At 45.3% G+C, this 22,571-nt stretch overlaps 1 protein-coding gene across 1 annotated transcript in view; it reads left to right on the top strand.

Moving 5' to 3' along the window:
- Positions 1-14,719, top strand: part of PIK3R4 (phosphoinositide-3-kinase regulatory subunit 4) — an 86,128-nt gene extending 71,409 nt beyond the window's left edge. The window contains exons 19-20 of the mRNA XM_088462797.1: positions 2,471-2,582; positions 13,831-14,719. Coding sequence (XP_088318923.1) covers positions 2,471-2,582; positions 13,831-14,001 — 283 coding nt within the window. The 3' untranslated portion in view covers positions 14,002-14,719. The remainder of the gene's footprint in view (positions 1-2,470; positions 2,583-13,830) is intronic.
- The last annotated feature ends 7,852 nt before the right edge of the window (positions 14,720-22,571 follow it).

Below are 22,571 nucleotides of genomic sequence, written 5' to 3'. Positions count from 1 at the left end.
TCCCACAGCTACATGATATTTGTAGGTGCCGGATCTTGGGAGCTAATGAACCTCTCCAACATGTCCCATAAATGCTCGATTGGGTTCATGTCGGGTGAACGTGGTGTCGACTCCATTCGTCGGAAATCTCCAGAATGCTCCTTGTACCAATTCTGGACAACTTGGGACCAATGACACCATGCAGAATCCTGCTGGAATATTCCATCGTGGGGGGTACATGAAGTCCATGCCACGTGAACACACCCCACACCATTATGAAACCACCAGCCTGCACGGTGCCTTGTTGACAACTGCGGTCCATGGCCTCATAGGGTCTGTGTTACACCTGTACCCTACCATCTGCCCAAAACAACTGGAGCCGTGACTCATCGAACCACGCCACATGTTGCCAGTCCTCCAGGGTCCTATTAGTGACATCGCAAGCCCAGGAGAGGTGCTGTATCCGGTGTTGTAGTGTTAATGGGCATTCTGGTGAGTCTTCTGCTTCCATATCCCATGGAAGCTAAAGAACGCTGCACTGACCTGCTGGATATGTATTTGGTACCTCCTGCATTTCATGTGGATGTGATTGGAGCCAGTGTCGCTTGTCTGTTGCCACAGACAATTCTGACCAGACACCTTTGGTCACAAACGTGGTTGGCCACTGCGCTGTTCACGGTGGGTGGTGATGCCTTCCATAAGGTATTCCCGGTATACACGTGACATCGTAGATCAAAGAATATTTAATGTCTGCGCAACTTCCGAAATGGAATGTCCCAGTCATCAGGCACCCACTATCATGCCCCGTTCGAACTACAATAATTCACGTCGCCTTGCCATAAGCAGCCTGTTCCGTATTAAAACTGTCTCACAAGATGTCAGATTACAACTGATATAGGTCCTGGCATTTCCAAGATGTCGCAGGGCCTGATTCAGAGATGGTTGGATTTGCACAGCCGCACACAAGCGGCTGTGCAATTCCGTCCATTTAAAATGCAAATGCAGAAGGAGGTGTCAGACAGCTCCTTGCTGCATCTGTGTGATCTCAACAAAGGTCACAGCCTGGTATCACCATTGAAACAATCACGACCATTGTTCACGATTGTTGTCCCTTCGGCCAGGCTGCGGGAGCTAAAGCTTCCCGCTGTCTGCCCGGGCAGCTTGCGAAGCCAGGAACTCTGCGTGCACCCAAGCAGACCCTGGTCTCGTCCCTCTTGGAAAACGAGAACACTGCCAGGGAACGCTCCTGCTCTGCCTCCCAAACGCTGCAGCCTGTCAGTCTGCGGCTGAGAGACACTGCGAGCGAGATGGAGGGTTGCACATGTGCAGTACACCTCCTGCGCATGTGCAGTCCTCCCACCATCGGAGATGTGCGCTAATCATCGGGGTAGCGTACATCTCTGAATAACGCTACGTACTTTTGCCTTTGCATGCTGCTATCCCATGACTTTGGCACTTCAGTGTATAAAAATAATATATTGCCTGACATCATTACCATCTACAAGTGTGTCCCCAATAATAGTTTTGTGTTTTCTTTTTCTGCCCTATGCAAAACTTTTTTCCCTTTTTCTGTGTACATTGTACTGTATACTAAACCATGCAGAGCACCGCCAACTGTAACTATTCGAAGATTGGACATTTACAATAATCTTTTATTTATTGTTGGCTAAGAATTACTGACTGACAGGTATGCCCTATGAGAGACTCCCCTTCCCCTTTTTGTTTCCAATGGTATTTCAAAAAGTGTAAAAATCTCAAGTAACAGTTAAAATGTCCTCTTTACTTTGTAAACATCGATTGCTTGTAAAATGTGACCGTGGAATGTCTGGAGAAAGAAATATTGTTTGGCCTCCTATAGAGTTAGGAGTAAATCCAGCTTTGCAGCTTGGTAAAACCATGCTGCGCTGTGACCGATGACCACATTACATGTGAGATGGGGAGAGGGCGTGTCGTAGCTCAACTATAAATTGAAATGTAAACCTAAAAGTTCTCTGTTTTTTGTACTAGATCTAGAGACCATAGAGACTTTTTCTGCATCCAAAAATCTTACATTAGTACCCCTTACATTATGACAGGCTTTGTACTGGTACAGATTTGCACCCTTGTACTGAACTTCCTCTCACTTCTAAATAAAGCCATCACTCAAGCCCATATGTGCAAAGAGCAGATACAGCTGGTGCATCAGTGCAGCATTTTTTTGTGTTGAAAATGTTAATTTATGGTGTCTGGTGCATTTCCTTTTTCTCATTCTGGTTTTGAGAAAATGTAATGATGGTTAAAAGGAAACAATAGTTCTATATATCCTGATATACTGTATATTGCTTGTACGTACATCTGATCGTGTAGTGTGTACGGCCAACGCGATATATCGTTCCATCGTGCCGTCCCTGAATACACACATCATAGAGTGTATACCTAGCTAGCTTTAGACCTGTTGGCATCATATTATGGTTTTTAGCTTGTATATTTCATGCACTTTTTTATTTCTCAGATTTTGGAATCTGGCCTGTCCAAAGAGATCATACATAATTGCAGGGAGCACCAACAATATTCCACCTGTATCTTATTTCAGCAAGATAATTGAGGGCACAGAAGTTGTACAGGTAAAATGTAATTTCATTTTCTCATTTAAAATATAGGAGGGAATTCAATTCACAGACATCTGCACTATGTGCCATCACAAGTTTATCCTCGTACCCCATAGAGATGCGAGTGAAAACTTGCGATTTCTGCATTAACGTAAGTTCCCGCACAGCTTGGCATCATGGTGAGCTGCAAAATTTAATCCTCCCCATTTAAAACCATATCATTTTCATAGGATTCATTTCTGGGTTTTTTTAACTCTGATTTGTTTCCAGTTTGTATGTGCAAATATTGCTCATTTAATGTCATTTCCTATGCAACCACAAATGATTGGGTCGTTAATTCATTAATATTTTAAGAGTTTGCAAACACTGCCGGGTTTCTCACATATATACTGTACAAAGTATCGCAGATATTTTGTTCTAGAAAATGAACCTAAATTACAAGATAATGATTTAAGTTACTTTGTGACATTCACAAGTATATCTTGATGTTTCCTACACCGTGGTTGAATTTAAACTATTATACATAAAATGGAAGAGCTCTAATAAGGATAAATAATAATAATTTGTATAAGGAACTGTATTTGTGAAAATGTCAAAATCTTATCTGAAATAAAGTTATGTTCACTTTTTGCTCTAGGGAGAGAATATTTAACTAATAACAGCGGACTTCTTCCTACTTTCATTATTTTAATTCAATTCAAGTATCCTATTAGTAGTCTGAAATGGCTAATAACAGGCAACAATATCTTTCTTTAGCTAGTTATGCCAACAGCTGTGTGTACATTAGTGAGCATTATAATGTTTTGCTTAGGTTTAGTGATCATTTAAAGGGACACATTCTAAGTGACAAGCCTGAACCAAGTTATATAGCGCCTATATCTGAACACTGTAAATTCAAACGCTGACCAACTTAAATGTAAAATAACAAATTTAATAACAGCACCAAATAGCACAATAAAATACAAGAAAAAAATATTATGCCATATGCCGAGAATAACTGCAATAATTTTCGCGTATCATATGTAAAGTTCCCAGAATGTTGTTTAAGTGCCCTTTTTTTCAATGGAGCAAACAGCTTGCAAGTGTCTCCTAGAGCACCAGTGGGTCCGCTGGTGGCAATACAGTCCACAATGCTACAGTGCTATTCACTCATGTTAAGATACTGTAGGATGTTCCTTGTTAAGAGATTTAAAAACAGGCAGTCCCAAAGGGTTAGTCAGCTTTCAGATGGCAGATAGTCAGAGCTCGAGCAGCTGGCAGCATCTCCATCTGCAGTGTTTAAACGGGGTAATAACATCTATGACAAACTACCTAGCTACTGCTATTACAGGAGTGAATAGCACTGTAGCGTTGTGGACTGTATTGCAGCCATCTGACACTTATTACCACCATTTGAGGCGCACTAAAATTTATTTTCTAAGCGACAAGTCTCTTACGTGTTTTTAGTCTTGGTCAGCACTTTTATGGGATGCAGTTAAGAAGTCGACACAGAAAAATGCTATTTACAGCATTTTTACCATGCAGCCATGATAACTAACATACGTAGTAATCTGCATGTTTACGCACAGAAAAATGCTCCAAGTAGCATTTTATTCTGTATCTGGATAATGCCACCTGCATTCTGCTGATGGTATAGTTCCTGTCGACAAAGTGACATTCGACCTCACGTATGTAATACAGATTTTACATATACATTTAATATGTTATTAGTAGCTCATATTATATAAAGTACCTTGTTTTTTATTTTTTCCCCCACTTTATTTGTTGTCATGCCACCATTCAGCAACAAAACACAAAGCATACAATTAAGTTATTGGACTTGTAATGGGTACAAAAGTACTCTTTCTACTTCAGGGTCCATAGGGTATCCACAGGATACCTTGGGGTATAGGCGATGGCGGCAGACATCGGGCACCACAGAGTTAAAGTTTTCAGCCTCCCAGGATGCACTGGGGTCCCTCTCCTATACCCCGCCCCTGAGCTCAGGCAAATCAGTTTCTTTGGTGCCCAGCTCTGAGTCGGATCACCATATGCAGAGGGGGGCTGTAATGGCCCCTGAAGTTCTTTTCAAGGCAGCTTTGGCTGCACAAGATGAGCTGCACAGCATAGACAGTCATTACAGACGTCTATGCTGTCGCTCCTTCACCCCGCCAGACCAGAGCGCCGGTACTGATCCGGGGATGCTGGTGGGTCTCCGTCACAGTCCGGGTATTCCTGGGTCCCCGCTAGCTGGGGCCCTAGCGGTGACCCAGGAATACCCGGACTGTGACCGGATGGAAGGGGACTGTGACCGGATGGAAGTCCATGTTGTCCTCAGGCAGGGGGCTCCCCGCAGGGACAGGCTGCGCGTGGGGCTAGGTACTGATCCTGCGCCTTCCACTAGATCACCAGGGACAGCGGGCTGCAGCGGTGAGGATACGCTCCAGCTGTCTGCCTGTACTTTCACTTCTGACTGTCAGCCATTTTACTATCCCTGTTCTTCCTCTGCTAAAGCCCTTGCGGTGCGGTGTTGCAGGGTGTTTATTGCCTCACAGTAAAAGTATTTTCTGTATGGGGAGTCACTCCGTTTACACTCATCATGTCTGAGAGTGAACGTGACTTTCCTCTTCAGCTAAAGTGTACCACATATAGTGTACCATTAGCGGAGGGAGATGGGAACACTGAGGGATTATGTAGGGCATGTTATCTCATATCACGCCCGATTGCTGTCACTGCACCTGTGCAGGAACCGCCATGGGCTTGTTTTGCTAAGGCACTTACAACCTTTGTGGAAGCATCTCTGGACACTGACTCTTCAGCTGAGCAGGTGGAGTTAGTGGGCAATCTCAGAGAATCAGCCACGTACATTAATGAGGCAGCCTTAGCTATAGGTCTCCTCACTTTCAGAATCTCCCCGGCAGCAGTTGCGGCTCGCCGCTCCCTGTGGTTGTGCTCTTGGAAAGCGGATGCTGATTCCAAAAAGGGTTTGGAATGCTTGCTTTTAATGGACAGGTCCTGTTTGGCCCTGATCTGGACAAAATTGTGGCCACACTGGCAGCTGCTAAGTCTGCGTGTCTGCCATCGGCTAAAGTTCCATCAGGGTCTAGGGCTTCGTCCTTTCGGCCCTATAGGGCCCAGGCTAAGTCCAAAATACAGTCCTTTCTGAGACAATCAGGGGCCAAGAAATCTGCCAAGCCAAAGAAGCAGGCTTGGAGTACAAGACGTCATACTTCCAAGTCGGACGATAAGCCTTCAGCCTGACGGGACAGGCCTCCCCTTGGGGGACCCCAGAGTGGGAGGCTGACTTCTTCAGTTCGCCCAGTGCTGGTGTCTGACCACCACGGACACTTGGGTAAGAAAAGTGGCCTCTCAGGGGAACACCCTCTCCTTCCGGCGAAGGCTTTCCAGACGGTTTTTCACCACAGGCCTTTAGTCAGATCAACACAAAGCCCTGGAATTCCGGAAAGTGTTGCACTCTATGATCCAGGCTGGAGTTATAGTGCCTGTTCTGTTGCCCCAGAGGGGAACGGGGTATTACTCCAATCTCTTACTGGTACAGAAACCCAATGGGTCTTACCGGCCCATTCTCAACCTCAAGTCCCTCAACAAGTCCTTGAGGGTTCCTCAGTTCAGGATGGAGACCTTGCGTTCCATCATTTTGGCAATGGAGCCTGGGGATTTTATGGTGTTGCTGGATATTCAGGATGCTTACTTGCATATCCCCATTTTCTCAGCACACCAGCATTTCCTCAGGTTTGCAGTGGTCGATCAACGTTTCCAGTTTCAGGCACTGCCCTTTGGTCTGCTCACAGCGCCTCGAGTGTTTACCAAAGTTATGGCAGTCATGGCAGCCCACCTGCGGATGCAGGGGGTTCGCTTGTTACCCTATCTGGATGACCTCCTGTTGTTGGCAGGGTCTCCAGAGGTGCTTCAGTGCCATCTGCAACTGACAATATATTTGTTGTAGAATCACGGCTGGCTGAAGTCCTCCCTGGTTCCCTCACAGAGGATGCTCCATCTCGGAGCCCTGTTGGACTCCCAACATCAGAGGATCTTTGTGACGGAGGAAAAGATCTCTGCATTACAGGCAAAGGTACGCAGTTGCCTGCAGAGTCGCTGAGTGTCTATTCACTCGGCAATGAGGTTACTGGGTTCCATGGTGTCGATGTGCGACATGGTGGAGTATGCCCAGTTTCACTCCAGACCTCTGCAGAAATTGATCCTCTCCAGATGGAATGGGTTGCCACATCGGATAAAGACACAGACAATAGTGATTTCCCCGGAGGTACTTCTGCCTCTGGCCTGGTGGCTGCAAAAGGCTCACCTAAACAAGGGGCACCCCTTTTGGATTGTGGACTGGGCCCTTCTGACGACAGACAGGCCCGCTGAGAGCCCGGGTAATAGGGGGCGTGGCCTAATCATGGGAGGCGTCGCCACGCCCCCTTCCCGGGAAAAAAAAAAGATTTGCGCTGGGGAGGGGGGCGCTCTGGGCCCCCTCAGCCCTGCTCAAAGCCAGGGGGGCGCGATCAGTGTGATCGCTCCCCCCCACAGGCATGGGAGACTGCTGCTCAGCAGCCACGAGCAGTCGCTGTGTGCTGGGCTGCTGTGAGGGAGGGGGAGCGACACCGGGCCCCTCAGGAAGCCCGGGCCCCGGTAATCTGTACCCGCCACCCCCCCCCCCTCTTGGCGCCCCTGACGACAGATGCCAGTCTCCGAGGCTGGGGAGCGGTTACAGGTCCACACTTGTTCCAGGGATGGTGGACACCAGCAGAATCTGCGCTTCCAATAAACATCTTGGAACTTCGGGCAGTATTCAAAGCTCTCCAGCAGGCACGGCACGTTCTCCACGGAAAACCCGTGCAGGTACGGTCGGACAGCGCCACCACCGTGGCTTACATAAACCGCCAAGGAGGAACCCGAAGTCAGGCAGCACTGACAGAATGGCTGTTGAGACTGCCCTCTTCAGGGTTTTTCCAGCTCTGTAGTTAACACCATGCTCGGAAGCCGGCTTCTGCAAGAATTTACCACAGGGTGTGGCATACTTTCTTTGAATGGTGTCGCCCTAGAGGCTTTGATCCTCAGGTGTTTAGGATATCCAGGCTTTTGGCTTTCCTACAGGTGGGCTTAGATCACGGTCTTCGCCTTGCTTCCCTGAAGGTGCAGGTTTCTGCCCTCTCAGTGTGGTTTCAGCGTAGGATTACTGCGCTCCCTGATGTCCGCATTTTTATGCAAGGTGTACTTCACATTCAGCCTCCCTTTGTTCCACCAGTGGCTCCTTGGGATTTGGCTGTGGTCCTGAGGGCTCTCCAAGGACCGCCTTTTGAACCACTGGGCTAAGTGGATTTAAAATGGCTTACAGCTAAGACTGTGTTTCTTCTGGCCATTGCTTCGACCAGAAGGTTGTCAGATTTGGGGGCTCGCTCATGTCGCCCTCCCTTTCTGATTTTTCATAGGGATAGGGCGGTGCTTCGCACTCGCCCTGGTTTCCTACCTAAGGTGGTATCTAGTTTTCACATTAATAAGGAAATTCTAGTACCGGCCTTTAATTCCCCAGATCTCTCAGCTGGTGAGGCCTCCTTGGTTGTGGTACGGGCTCTAAGGATTTATGTTGACTGTACCAATTCATTTCGGAAGTCGGACTCCTTGTTTGTCCTCTATGGTTTCCGTAAGAAGGGTTGGCCTGCCACTAAGCAAACTTTGGCAGGATGGATTCGCATGGCAATTTCTGAGGCTTACATTCATGAGGGCCTTCCTGTACCATCCTCTGTTAAAGCTCATTCAACTCGGTCTGTGGGTCCTTCGTGGGCAGCTTGCCATGGTGCCTCTGCTGTTCAGCTTTGCAAGGCAGCCAAGTGGTCTTCTGTCCATACCTTTGTGAGGTATTATGCATTTGATACCTGCGCCTCTCAGGATGCTTCCTTCGGGCGGAAGATTCTCCTTTCAGCACAGGAGCGTCCCCACCCTTAAAGGATACTGCTTTGGGACATCCCCAAGGTATCCTGTGGATACCCTATGGACCCTGAAGTAGAAAATATGAGATATGGTAAGAATTTACCCGTGTTATCTCTCTTTCTACAAAGTCCATAGGGTTCCACAGGACTCCCGCCCTGTCGCACCTGTACTGCAGATGGGCTTTGTTCTGGTCACCGGTTTTTCCATCTCCTTCTGGTGAGAATGTGATTCTTGTGTGTTCCAGACTTTTTTCTCTCTCTTTCTTGTCCTCCTCCAGCCTATGGCTTGTTACGTAACTGATTTGCCTGGGCTCGGGGGCGGGGTATAGGAGAGGGACCCCAGTGCATCCTGGGAGGCTGAAAACTTTAACTCTGTGGTACCCGATGTCTGCCGCCATCGCCTATACCCCAAGGTATCCTGTGGAACCCTATGGACTTTGTAGAAATAGAGATAACAAGGGTAAGTTCTTACCATATCTCATATTATATAAGACCAAGGTGAATGCTGCTGTTTGTTTAGCAGACTGAATTGATATATACCGTATATACTCGAGTATAAGTCGACCCGAATATAAGCCGAGGTACCTAATTTTACCACAAAAAACTGGGAAAACTTATTGACTCGAGTATAAGCCTAGGGTGGGAAATGCAACAGCTACTGGTAGTAACCCCCCCCATGGTACTGCCCCCAGTAGTAATCCCCCTGGTAGTGCCCCCAGTAGTAATATCCCCCCCTGGTAGTGCCCGCAGTAGTAATCCCCCCCTCCCCGGTAGTGCCCCCAGTAGTAATCCCCCCCTGGTAGTGCCCCCAGTAGTATTTCCCCCCCCCCTCTGGTAGTAGCCCCCCCCAGTAGAGAGAGACGTACCGGTAATAAAAAAAAAACCAAAACGCTTACCTGAAACCCTGCTCCTGGTCATATAAGCTGCTACCGGCTCCTCCGGCCGCTTTGCATTATGGGAGAGACGTCATGACATCATGACGTCTCTCCCATTACCCACTGCGGGAGCCGGAAGATGGCTCCCGCAGTGGGAGCAGCAGCAGCCGATGAGAGTCTGACAGACTCTCATCGCCTGCTAATTACAACAAACACACAGCTGCCGGCGCCGAAAAAAGCTGAAAAACTCGGCTTATACTCGAGTATATACGGTAGTTGAACTTTTTTTTAGTTTGCCTCTTTCGAAGACATTTAGGGGCATATGTATCAAAGCTTGATGTGAGATAAAATTGTGAGATATATATCACCAACCATTCAGCTTCTAACTTACATTTTGCAGGCTGTGTTTAAGAAATGATAGTTTGGAGCTGATTGGTTGGTGATATGTATTTCACAATTTTACCTCACATCAAGCTTTGATACATATGCCCCTTAAAGTGTAATACTAATAAATGTTTAATATGTTCCTGTAGCCAGTTGATTGATCTACGATGAGATGTCTGAACTGATTTAGGTGCGAGGGAACATCATCTTTGCTTTTGTGACTTTTTGGCTTGGCTTTAGCTCTCTCATGAAAATAATTGCCCCTTTATGATGTCCTGGCCACTCATCTGCTTTATCTACTGTTTTCCCTTGTGTTCTGGTTGCAGAGATTCTCTTTCTATGATGCTACTATTATGTGACACCAGGATAGTTGTAAGCAATGGTGTGTGTAGCAGAATGGATGATTAACAATCAGTTACCTTAGGGACTAGGCTTTGTGCAGTTTTATTTAAATATATCTGTTTAGTCATGTTACAACTTGAAGGAAAGAGAATTATTTTGGGAGACCATCCAAACAGCTGCATCAGGAGTATAAGCACAAGACAAGTGAAATACAATGTTAACTGAAAACTGACAAGTTGTATTCCACATTTTTTTAACCCATTGCCATCTTCTGCTCTCTCACACTACTGATAAGTAGGCAACTTCCAGATTTATCTTCAGCTTTGTGATGTTCAACACCAACATGCACATATGATGTTGAAGTTAAAGGTGGTGATTCTTATTGGATGGAAGCTGATCTTATTGCATGGCACTGATCAGCAGGATTGGCCAGAAGTACTGGTACTAAAGCTGCATTCATTAGTGGATGGACGCCACCAGAGATCTCAATTAGACTTAACAGCAAGAAAAGAAATCTAATTTTCTAGTCTCAAAACCTTCTTCTTTTGATTCAGATAGGATAAACTTGTGACATCAAAACTAGTTGAGAAATGTTTTAAGCATTCTTCAGTGAAACTGTAAATACGGAAAACTCGGCATAATGATATTAATGCAGAATACAGATTGTTTTACAGTACTTTCATGTTATCCCAGAGTGTGTGGCCTGTCCTCCTAACTTGTTAAATACAGTACAGTAATAAAACAAGGCTGCATTATGAAATACATTGGCCATTTCATGCTCAGGTATGCAAAAACAATACTAGGCTGTCGGCTTTGATTTTTGGCAGAAGTAGGAATATGGCTGTACAGAACTACTTTCACGTTCCTTGTTTTTGAGAAACGAGTTTCTCTCATTATTTGAAAGTGAAAAATGATCTGATTGTTGAAGTCGCTGGCTTCAAACCAAGGTCTGGAAGTGGAACGCTTACTTCATCCAATTATAACAAGATGCACATTAAATTCAATAGAATTTTCTATGTTGTCGATGTCAGTGCCAGCCATGATACAATTCTACTAGATGATACTAGCCAGTACACCATTCACTTCTAACAGAATTAGACAAATAACTGGCACATCAACCCTCTATCCCCAATTCTATCTATTTAAATCTAAAAACCTTGAACTGTGCAAAGTTTTTGGTTTTGTGCTACTCTTTCCATCTTCACAGGAAAAACAAAAACTTTCACAACAAAGGCAAAAAGAGTGTAATACATTTCTTACAAAGTGCCAAAGATTAACAAGAGCCATATAATATAAAGGATATCAGGCAAAGTATAAAATATAAGGCAAAGTAAAGTATAGAGTATAAAGTACCCGCTTCTCCAGGCTCGGTGCAATTCATCTAGGACTATTTGTTGGGAACATGGAACAAAGAGAGGACTATTTATGAGCTAAAAGGGAACTCTGCATGTAAGTACATCCATATTATATCCTGAAGTCATCAGAAACTTTAACTAAGGGACGCTTTACCATGGGAGGAAAGAGTGTAGATCTAAGGTAGTGAAAAACATCCCATTCTGGCCTTCTTTATTAATGGCTGTTTCCGTCCAATCCATTGTGTGTGTCATTTCTGGGTGCATTTTGAAATACTTATGGTATGAAGAGTAGATACGTCACTTCCAAGGTCAGTTTATTACCACTTTTGGACCTCACCTGTCATTCTTAATTTAATCAAGAGAAAGAATTTGATAAGGGGGGAAAAATTGCATAGACATATACTTTCTGTATATAGTGACCCAGGAAGGGCCACAAGGCTTTCCATGTACAGTATAGGCTAAGGCCTGGTTTCCACGATCTCCAAAGACATATAAAAGTAACAAGTCATATTAGTGGGGAGCAAAATGCTCCTCCGTGTCTCCCAACTAAACCTCCTAAATGTGCTTTCTCTCCCATGATTCTTTCTCTCCCATGATTCTTATTTAAATAATCTTGTCATGCAAAACGACTTTTTTTTTTTACACTTGGATCCATAACTAGTGACATTCTTGTGTCTATCCCGCACCCTGCAGCCACATTGTGAGCTTTCTGGCTGCTCTATTTAGAACATGCACAGTTTGTCCTGCCACCATTGCCTTCATATGTTGACAATTAAAAGCTGGTGCATTTGCACAAAATGTGAAAATAACATCATAAAATGACAATTGTGCCGCCCACCTGCACTTTTGTAAATGACTTACAGACCTATTCTCAGAGCAGCATCTGTAATCTAGACCATGTGTCAAACTTTAGTTGCAAGAAACGGTCAAAGTTCAGAATGTATCTACAGCTAAATTGCAAGTAACCAGCCTTGCAGACTAAAATGTTGTTCATTTCTGTCCTATGGATTTCTTACGTACTGTTCCCTTATTAAACTTTAAGTTTATTGGATCAATCACCTCTTCTGTGCTTGCAATGTCTGTCATTCTACTTGCATTTATTTCTCTCTACTGTATGTTACTCCTTGTGGTCTTGATGATACTAATATTTACATTTGTAAAGCAATGCTGTGCTAGGGCGGCATCCCTGTTATAACTATGTTATGCAGGCAAAATACTATAGAAATCATACTTTACCTAGTTGAGTCTATGGACATTTTAAGGAATCTGGGGACCACAGAAATGATTGGGTGGGCCTGTACAGGCCTACTTGCCACCGGTATGCAGATCATCACTACCTAAAAAGCAAAACATTTACTGTTCTGCCACCTCCTGTATCATGTATTCCCTACACGTCTTAGATTGTGTTTTACCTTATCTTTTATGTCACTGTACAGTATGTCATTTGTTTTCATTATGACACCCTTAATGTACAGTGTTGTGTAATATGTCATTGCTTTATAAATAAAAACATAATAGTAATATTGTAACAATGGGCCTAATTCAGACATGTACGCAATCTCTATGTACATCTCCAATGATGTGAGATCTGTGCATACACAGATGCTACACGTTTTACGAGAAGCTCGCAGTGCTTTTGGAGGCACCGTCAGGCAGCGTTGCAGAAACCATGTGTGTGTGGGGAGAGGGGGGGGGGGGGGGGTTCTGGGCCCGCTCCCCAGTCATAAGACACCTCCTGTGGCATTTGCGTGGCTGTTGCTACTGCACCCATCTCTGAATCAGGCCCAATATGCACATTTTTGAACCCTTCATAACTGGTTTATTTTATGTCATTTCAACTTTAGTAAAAAGTGCTTGTATGCAACTGATTACTGGCTGTAATTCTACTTCATTCCACTGGAGTGCACTAGTCGCCTATCTTGCATTATTTAACTGGATTTTTTCCATTGTGCATTTGCCACAGTTGAAGAAAAAAATAATAAAAAAAAAAAATATATATATATATATATATATATGTGTGTGTGTGTGGCTTTTAACAGTTCATTGCATGTAGCAGAGTTTCTCAAACTCCACCATTACAGTCCAGGTTTTAGGGATATCCCTGTTTGAACACAGGTGACTTAATACCTCAGTGAATTACATTTAATCCCTGGATTCAAGCATGGCTATCCTTAAAAGCTGGATTGTAATGGCGGAGTTTGGGAAACCCTGGCATAAAGTGTTAAGTGTATACTTTTGTCTATGATTATGGTGCACCCTGATACAACTAATAAATTGTGCTACAGCATGTGAGTAGCATTCAGCACAGAGAAACACACAGTTCTTACTAATCTATATGTTCTATTATTTTCTCCCCCTCTCTAAAATTAATTTACAGGAAATTCAGAGTAAGCATACGATGGGGCCCAGCGAAGATGCCCCTAGAAGGGGACCTGAATCCTTACCAGCAGGGCATCATGACATTATTACAGACATGGCCACCTTCCAAACCACACAAGGTTTTATAGTAACTGCTTCTAGGGATGGGATTGTGAAAGTTTGGAAATAAAGTTGCTATGAGACTGGAACCTCTTCAAGCAACACTTGTAACCTTTGGCAACTGCTGAGGCCTACTGTGCATCTCATAGAGCTGGAGGCTCATGAGCATGGTTGCTGGCCAAGCATAATACTTGGACCATCGATGCAACAACTTGGCTTTAAAATATTTTTTCTATGAAAGCTGCCATAAGTATTATACAGAACCTCTGAGAAAACAGTACAGCTCTTGGAAAATATTCTCCCTCTTTGTTTGCAATCTGCACATACAAAAACTGCTACCTTAGGCCGGGTACATATCAGAATGATGTTTTCCTGGCCGATCCTACGGGTGACAGGACGATATATCGCGCCTTGAGCACACACCACACGATGCAGTGGACAACAGCGCAATGTACCATCCTATGCTGCATTTAGCAGTATGGCAGCATACACAATATCTTCTGATTGACTGCATTGCATGGCCAACCAGAAGATATCGTAAATTACCCGTGGGAGTGCGCAATTGTGGGTACACACTGTGCGATCCACACAATATGTCAGGTTGCCTGGAAACGACATCGTGCCGATATCCCTCAAGTGTGTACCCAGCCTTATTGATATGTGTACACAATGTTGATACATAATATATATTGTTAGTTTATATTATGAAAGCTTGTTTACATGCGTGCGGAAGAAGGTATGTATTTTACACTAATGTCCTGCTATTAAAGAACTACCTGTATACCAAATGTATGTTGTGTCATTTCCCTATACATGCCAATTGTGTGGAAGGCGTACAGTAGGCTGAGCACCTGGTCAGGGAGATCAGTAAGTTGTCACAAAATTATGCAAGTAGAAAAGAGATCTCCAAGCACCTAGATGACACTTCAGGTATCAGATCTATATCTGCTACAGTTAGAAAAAGAAGCGTTTTCAACCTCAAAAAAACACATAAAAACAACCAAATTAACTTTGCTGATATAGCCTAATTAGAGTGAGAAAATTCAATCAACATAGTGTTTAACCTCAGTTTATTTGATAAAAAAAATATTATTGAAAAACCTCTAATAAAGTTTGTATTCAATAATCACAACACATGGAATTGCACACACAATATTCTACATCTAGTCTACTATATGTCCCGGTACTTGAAACAGTGCATCAGTATAAGGCTGTTATTAGTATCGGCAGAGAGAGTGGCCCTGATTCAGAGCCGGACACTCTGACAAGAACGCTCACTCTGAATCAGGGCCGTCCTACCTATTATTGGAGCGGCCTCCTGGCCGCTTGCATAGCTGTGGGTGACCACCCACAGCTTATGCGAGCGGCCAAAAAGATGGTCGCGATGGTCAAGACCATCGCGACCATCGGGCTTGCGACGAGACCCTGAGGTAGGGTCTCGCTGCCGCAAGCCCAGGAGTGCTTTTGGCTCTATCAGAGCCAAGAGCACTCCCACTGACATCACTAGTGATGTCAGTAGGGCCGGCCACAGACGGTAGGCGTTCCCATGGGAACGCCTCCGTATGGGCAGCAACGCCCCCGGCACCATCGACAGCACGCCCCCTTTGGTGCGAGACCCATAGTGACGGCTTGGCCGTTGCTATTCGGGTCTCGCGCATGCGCACGACGGAGCTCCCTCCGTCATGCGCACTAGGGCGCCATCTTCCCGCTTGCGAGCACTCAGCGCTCGCGAGCGGGTCTGAGTCAGGCCCAGTGTATCTTTACTTGTGCTTGTTTGATGCAGACTAAGCAGAAAGTGCCAGGAGTACAAGCAACTTACCACTCTGTCTCCCACTATGAAATGCACATTGAATTATATTGTATGGTAAGTGATTACTAGGGGTTGGGTACGGGATGCCAGTGTACACATGACCGATGGTCAGATTGCCGACTGGTTTGTAATTCCGACACCTGGAAGCAAGTTATCTAACCCTTCTCCCCTTCCCCAGCATAACCCTAACACTCCCCCCCTACCCCTTCCCCCACCCCCCCTCTGCAGCCTAACCCTCTGCATAGTGCCTAACCCCAAAATCTAACCCTCCCTCTAACCCTAATACTTACCATTGGGATATCAGCGGTTGGGATGCTGATGCCGGGATTCTGACCCGTTAGGATTCCGGCGCCGGCATTCTGAGTGCTGGCATCCTGACTGTCAAGATGCCAACTACATCTCATCAGCAGACAATAACAACTAAGTTGACTCCCCTCTTTCAAATTCGGTTAACGCAGAGTTTATTAAAGCCAGTGTGGGGGAAATTTGGGCATTACCTCCATTTTATCTGAACTTCCTAATTCTTTGTACAGTCTATGGTGTTATTGGTGCTTGCCATTTGGTGACTTCCTGTCCAGGATAGATGCTTTTTCTCCTTTTGCATAACATGGAAGGGCCAGTAAGAGATATGGAGGAAGGGGAGAATAAGAAATGTGTACATGTATAGGGAATGCCTCCTTAATGGAAAGCCTTAAATAGCTTTATTGCTGCCTCCTTAATTTGGAGGCTATGGGCCGGATTCAGAGATGGACGGTATTACACAGCTGCACACAAGCGGCTGTGCAATGCTGTTCATCTAAAATGCCAATGCTGCAGGAGGCGTCTGAAGAGAAGACACCCACTGTTACCATCTGCGATCCCAGTGCTGCGACCACCTTCGCGATGTTCCCCAGCTTCGGCCAGTTGAGTAAGCCTCAGCTTACGCAGGCTGGCTGCTTGTGAGGCCAGAAAGTCTGCATCCATGGACACAGGCCCTGGCCTCAGCACTCCCATAAAACTCTAGCGACACGCCTCCTTTGCCCAGAACTCAGGCCATCCCCACACCTTCCCCAAACGCTTCTGCCTGTCAATCAGTCAGAGGCTTGGAAGAACTGTGTGCAAGATCGCAGGACTAGTTCTGCACATGTACAGAACGGGTCCTGCGCAAGCGAAGTCTCCCAAACATCGGAGATGTGCGTTAATCATTGGGTTCGCGTACATCTCATAATCAGGTTCTATGTCAGTTGAAGTGATTATTTCTCTATAAACCTGGTATACAGCAGATTCACTAATTTGTAATTATATGACCCAGAGTGGATGCTACTATTATATAGCAATAATTATTTTGGGGTGAGCGTTTGGGAGTGGGGCCCCTGGAGTAGTTCTGGCTGGACCTTTTTCAGGGCATCACCACTTAATTCACATAGAATACTTTTATCACTTTTCTAATTGTTTGTTAATTATTTGTCATTTTAATTCTTTCTCATTTCATTAACACTTATTGATTTATCTTTACACATCTATTCTTTACAGTTCACTATCACCTTTTTTCCCCTTTTCGTGTGATGCCCTGGGGATGGTCCTTGGCTGGAATTTTTTGGGGTACCTTGCTTCTCGGACGTGAACCCCTTAATGTTAGGGATGCCAGTATAGAGGAGCCTTGACAATGGCCTGGCGCTTATTCCATATATTTGCAAATGTATGTTACTAATACCTCAATCTCTATTATCATGTAGGATGTAAGTATTTTTTGTTGATATTGCTGCAGTGAGCTGGATGGAATCTTTTTTTTTTTTTTTCCTGTGGTTCAGTGTAAACCCCGCCCTTTACAAGCACCTGTGCTATGTCATTAAGCTGATATGAGCGACCACCATACTTTTTGTATACATCAGATTCATCATTGACTGTAATACATAACCACTTGGCTAGGGCAGTGGTTTCCAAACTTTTTTAAATTACGGCGCCCTAGAGTATTGGCATTGTTTTCACTGCACCCCTAAGCCAAAAGTTTGTAATTGAGAAATTCAGAAAAAATTTAGTAAAGTGAAGTAAATTGTGCTCATCTGTCATCCTTAGGTCCAGTTACGTGGTGATGGACAGGTTTGCGCTTTTGTTTGTCCACATATTTACATTACATTGACCATACATAATTTGATTTGGTGCTGGACCACCAACCTGAGGCACCCCAGGATTTCCGAAGTTATGGATGATTGGAAATGCACTTTATCAGTTTACATTGTCTATATAACTATATTTCACCATTGTTGAGTACCAGTTTCTATGTGGAAGCAGTGTTAACCTGCGCCTTTCTGGTTTCTACAAATCATGTCTTTGCTGTAACGGATCATATCACCGTCATGCAGGGAGTAATATGACATCTGCTTACTCAAGTGCCAGCCAGTACCTTTTCAAAATTTTCCACGTTTGGATCCAAAAAAGAGTGGGTTGGAGCATCACTAATTCTTTGCCCCAAGTGGAAAAAAAGCCTAGCTTCACCCCTGGATCATACAATGTTATCACAGTCTTACATTTTCCTGGCGGTCTTGTTACTAATATTATACCCTTGAATCTCTACAGCGAATCCTAAATAAATGCCTCAACATATCCTGCTTAAAAGTTCAACTGTTCACATTGGACCTCCTCTACCAGTGCAGCTAGCCTCACATGTGGGCATTAGTGCTTTTCTTCTGATGGTTCTTTTTATGCAACCTCCATTCAGAGAGCTCCAACCTTGGATATCAGTCTTCCCCATAATGCAGCACACACTCATTGATCCTCCCTTATATAAGGTGTTTGTGCCTGGGTACAACTGCATCAAATGTAGGAATCAGCAAAAGCTGTGTCATATCTGAGGTCAATGCTAACAACCCCAAAGATGTGAAGATATAACTAAAAAGCATAGAAATAAGCCTGAAAGATAATAGTACTACATTTAGCAATAGCTGAACAGGGACATGTACGTGATTGGGGACCAACTAATGATTTTATCTTGAATTTTTTTTGGAACTTTACAAGTATCTCTAAACAAACGCCTATACTGATACTATATAGTATACAGTGTTTTGTTGTTTTATTAAAGAAATAGCCAGGCAACTTGACTCATCATAATCTCGTTTCCCAATCATCTGCACTATTTATGGAGCACCTGAATCACTTTTCTGGTCACTTTCCATTACATGAATCTGTGCACATAACACCTGTGGCTGCAAACTGATGCTCTGCCCATTTATATCCCCCCTATAGAATAAAAGAGTGCCGGACTGTAGATAGACAGTAATTAGTTAGACAATGTCTAGATTGACCCCAGATGTTAGACAGTCAATAGATCGACAGGTACAAAAGGTCGACACACTAAAGGTCGACATGTACAAATGGTCAACAGGGTCAAAAGGTTGACATGAAAATGGTCGACACAAAATTGATCGACACATGATTTTTATTTATTTTTTTAGGTGTAGGGTTAGGCACTTCAGATGAGCCAGTGTCCAAAGTCATTCCCTACCATCCAAGTGGGCATGGAGGGGGAATAAATCCATGTGGCGAGCGAAGCGAGCCACCGTGCCCGCAAGGGGCCGAATGGTATTTACCCTTAAAAACAAATCATGTGTCACCATTTTTGTGCCGACCATTTTCACGTCGACCTTTTTGACCCTGTCGACCATTTTACCTATTGACCTAACATGTCGACCTTTAGTGTGTGTCGACCTTTTGTACCTGTCGATCTATTAACTGTCTAACATCTGGGGTCGATCTAGACATTGTCTATCTAATTACTGTCTATCTCTTATACCACACCCGAGTAAAATGTTGTTCCATCAGACTCTGGGTCTGATTCAGACCCGGTTGCTCTGACAGAGCGCTCGCTCTGAATCAGGGCCGTTTTTTTTTTTTTCTTTTTGTAGAATGGCCTACTGGCCGCTCGCATAGCTGTGGGTGACTACCCACAGCTACAGCGAGCGGCCATGATGATGGTCGCGATGGTCAAGACCATCGCGACCATCGGGCTTGTGACGAGACCCTTATGGTAGGGTCTCGTGGCCGCAAGCCCCAGAGATATTTCGGCTCTAACAGAGCCAGAATCTCTCCACTGACATCACCGTAATGTCAGTGGGGCCGCCCCCAAACGACAGGCGTTCTCATGGGAATGTCTCTGTTTGGGCAGCCACCCCCCCGGCATGCACACCAAAGGGGGCGAGCTGTCACTCAACATTAACAGCTCGCCCCCTTTGTTGCGAGACCTGGAGCGACGGAGTGCCCATCGCTAGCCGGGTCTCGCATGCGCTGTGGGCCACCATCAACCCGGTTGTGAGCGCTCAGCGCTTGCGACCGGGTCTGAATCAGGCCCTCTGTTCTCTTGGTCCTAGTTCAGGCAGCACAGTTGGTTTAATGGTTAGCATTACTGCCTCAGAGTAAGGCCCTAACTGTGTGGACTTAATACATGTGTTCCCCATGTTTGTGTTGATTTCCTCTGGGTTCTCTGGTTTCCTCCCAGAATTCAAAAACATATTGATAGGTTAATTGCATTCTAAACCTAGTGTGTGTGAGTACATGTGTTAGGGGGGCAGGGATTGATGTGAATGGCCAAATACACTCTGTAATGTGCTGCAGAATATGCATATGCTATATACAGTAAGTATCTGTTAAACCCTATCTCCAGGTGCGATGCTCACTACACACTAAGAATACTTGCTCCTAACTGAATCATCCTCTAATAGTCTTGTATGAATGTACTGATTGACGAATTTCAGTTTTTATGTTCTCTTGCTGTTGCATTGAAACAAATCAATACTAACTAAAAGAAAAGTCACCGCTCGTCTCGCAATTAAATGTTACATTGAGTACTATGTAGTTTACAACCCTTTATAGTATTCTGCAGGAAACTGGGTCTAGGTCTTGACATATGTAATAACACATAAAAACCAAACTTTTTTTATTTTCTTCGGGATCCATAGGGTCCACAGAAATTACCTTGGGTATGTAGCTGGAGTGATCCAGGCACCAAACAGTCAACAAGCTTTAGCTCCCAGGATGCACTGGGTCCTCCTCCACACATACCCCGCCCCTGGCTACAGGCAGTTAGTTAGCTTTTTGCCTTTTGTAGCAGGAGCAGTCCCAAACAAGTTTATTTTTTCTTCTTTTCTAAGTGGCAGCACGTGGCTGACGGATGTGAGACCTGAAGCAGCTTAGCGTCTATATAGACGCTCGTGTTGCTGCTCCGTCTTCCCCCGCCAGACCGCAACTCTAGCGTCGGGCTTGTACTTTCGGCGGGCCTAACCAGCACAGGACTGCAACTGTAAACATCTGGGATGGCAGGTAAGGAGTTCCCTGCGGCCGCTGACGTGGGGGACCGTGTGTGGCAGTCTGTGCCTCTGGCGGTAGGAGACCCACAGAAGGACGCTGTTGTGCAGAGCCATGTGTAAACTGTCTCCGGCACTATACCACCGGGACATGAGGATCCTGAAAGTCAGGGGCTTGATGGCGGCGGCCATGTCAGGGTGCCAGGTGGATCCAAACAGCATGAGGGGAGGTATGCTATCCCCTGGCGACCCCTCCCCCGACCTGGAGATAGTTCAGTCGTAAGACTTCTCGCCTCCTGATTGCTCCTTCCAGCCTTCCTCTATATGAGTCTGCCAGAGACCACTCTCATGTGCTCTCGATGGCTAGTGCTCAGGAGGCTGGCTCGGTCTTCCTGTATACCTCTATGCTGTTAAGGTTATACAGAGCTCAATATACTACCTGGCCTGTGCTGGTGTCATGTATGGCTATATGGTAGTTGCTAAAAGAGCTGGGTGCAAATAGTTATAATATATATATATCAACTATGTCAGGGCCGAAACTAGGATATCTGTCACCTGGTGCAAGGTAGCAATTTTGCGCCCCCTCCCTTCCCGTACCTGGATTTTGTCCTTGCTCCTCCATAAGGCAGTGCACTAGTCAAATGTCCCTGGTATAGTGACTTACATTATTCCACACAATAATGCCCATTACACATTATGCCACACACTGTAATGCCTATTACCAAGTGCCACAACATATTTGCCCGACACCATTTTATGCCCCACAGTAAGGCTTCTAATTACTCTAAAATTACCTGCTCATTGTCAGGGGTTTTATGCTCATTGCCAGGGGGTTCCATGCTCATTGCTATGGGGTTTATGCTCATTGCCAGGGGTTACATGCACGTTGCCAGGGGGTTTATGCTCGTTGCCAGGGCATTTCAAGCTCGTTGCCAGGGGGTTTATGCTCATTGCCAGGGGTTACATGCTCGTTGCCAGGGGGTTTCACGGCAGCTTTTAGCATCTTCTCCCGGCACTTGCGCTGGCCTAACAGACACTAGAGGTCCAGTAATGACCTCTAACATCTGTCTCCTTCTTGGCAGCGGCCATTTTTGGATGGCCGTTTTCTGACTCTCCAGCCCCCAAGTCACCGTGAGTCATCCCTTTTTCACCCTCTGCATTCCGGCACCCGGTGCAAGTGCACCTCTAGCCCCCCCCTAGTTGCGGCCCTGACTATGTATCTATGTGCATTGTATGTGACTTTCTTGAAATCTGTGTGTTATGCTGCCTTTATCTAAATAACTTTCTACTTCAGGGTCCATAGGGTATCCACAGGATACCTTGGGGTATAGGTGTGACGTCAGTCATCGGGCACCATAGAGTTAAGCTTTCAGCCTCCCAGGATGCACTAGGGTCCCCCTCCTATACCCCGCCCCTGAGCCAAGGCACCTCAGTTTAGTTTGGTGCCAGGCCGGAGTCGGGTGCGCCTGTTGGAGTGGGGCTAGAAGAGCCCCTGAAGCATTTTCTTCATGCATCTGCGGCTGCACATCTGGATGAACAGCATGGACAGTCAGT

Source organism: Taudactylus pleione, unplaced genomic scaffold (genome assembly GCF_031769625.1).
Source record: "Taudactylus pleione unplaced genomic scaffold, aTauple2 ptg000053l, whole genome shotgun sequence".
Lineage (NCBI taxonomy): Eukaryota > Metazoa > Chordata > Amphibia > Anura > Myobatrachidae > Taudactylus > Taudactylus pleione.
This window is presented reverse-complemented; position numbering and strand designations above follow the sequence as displayed.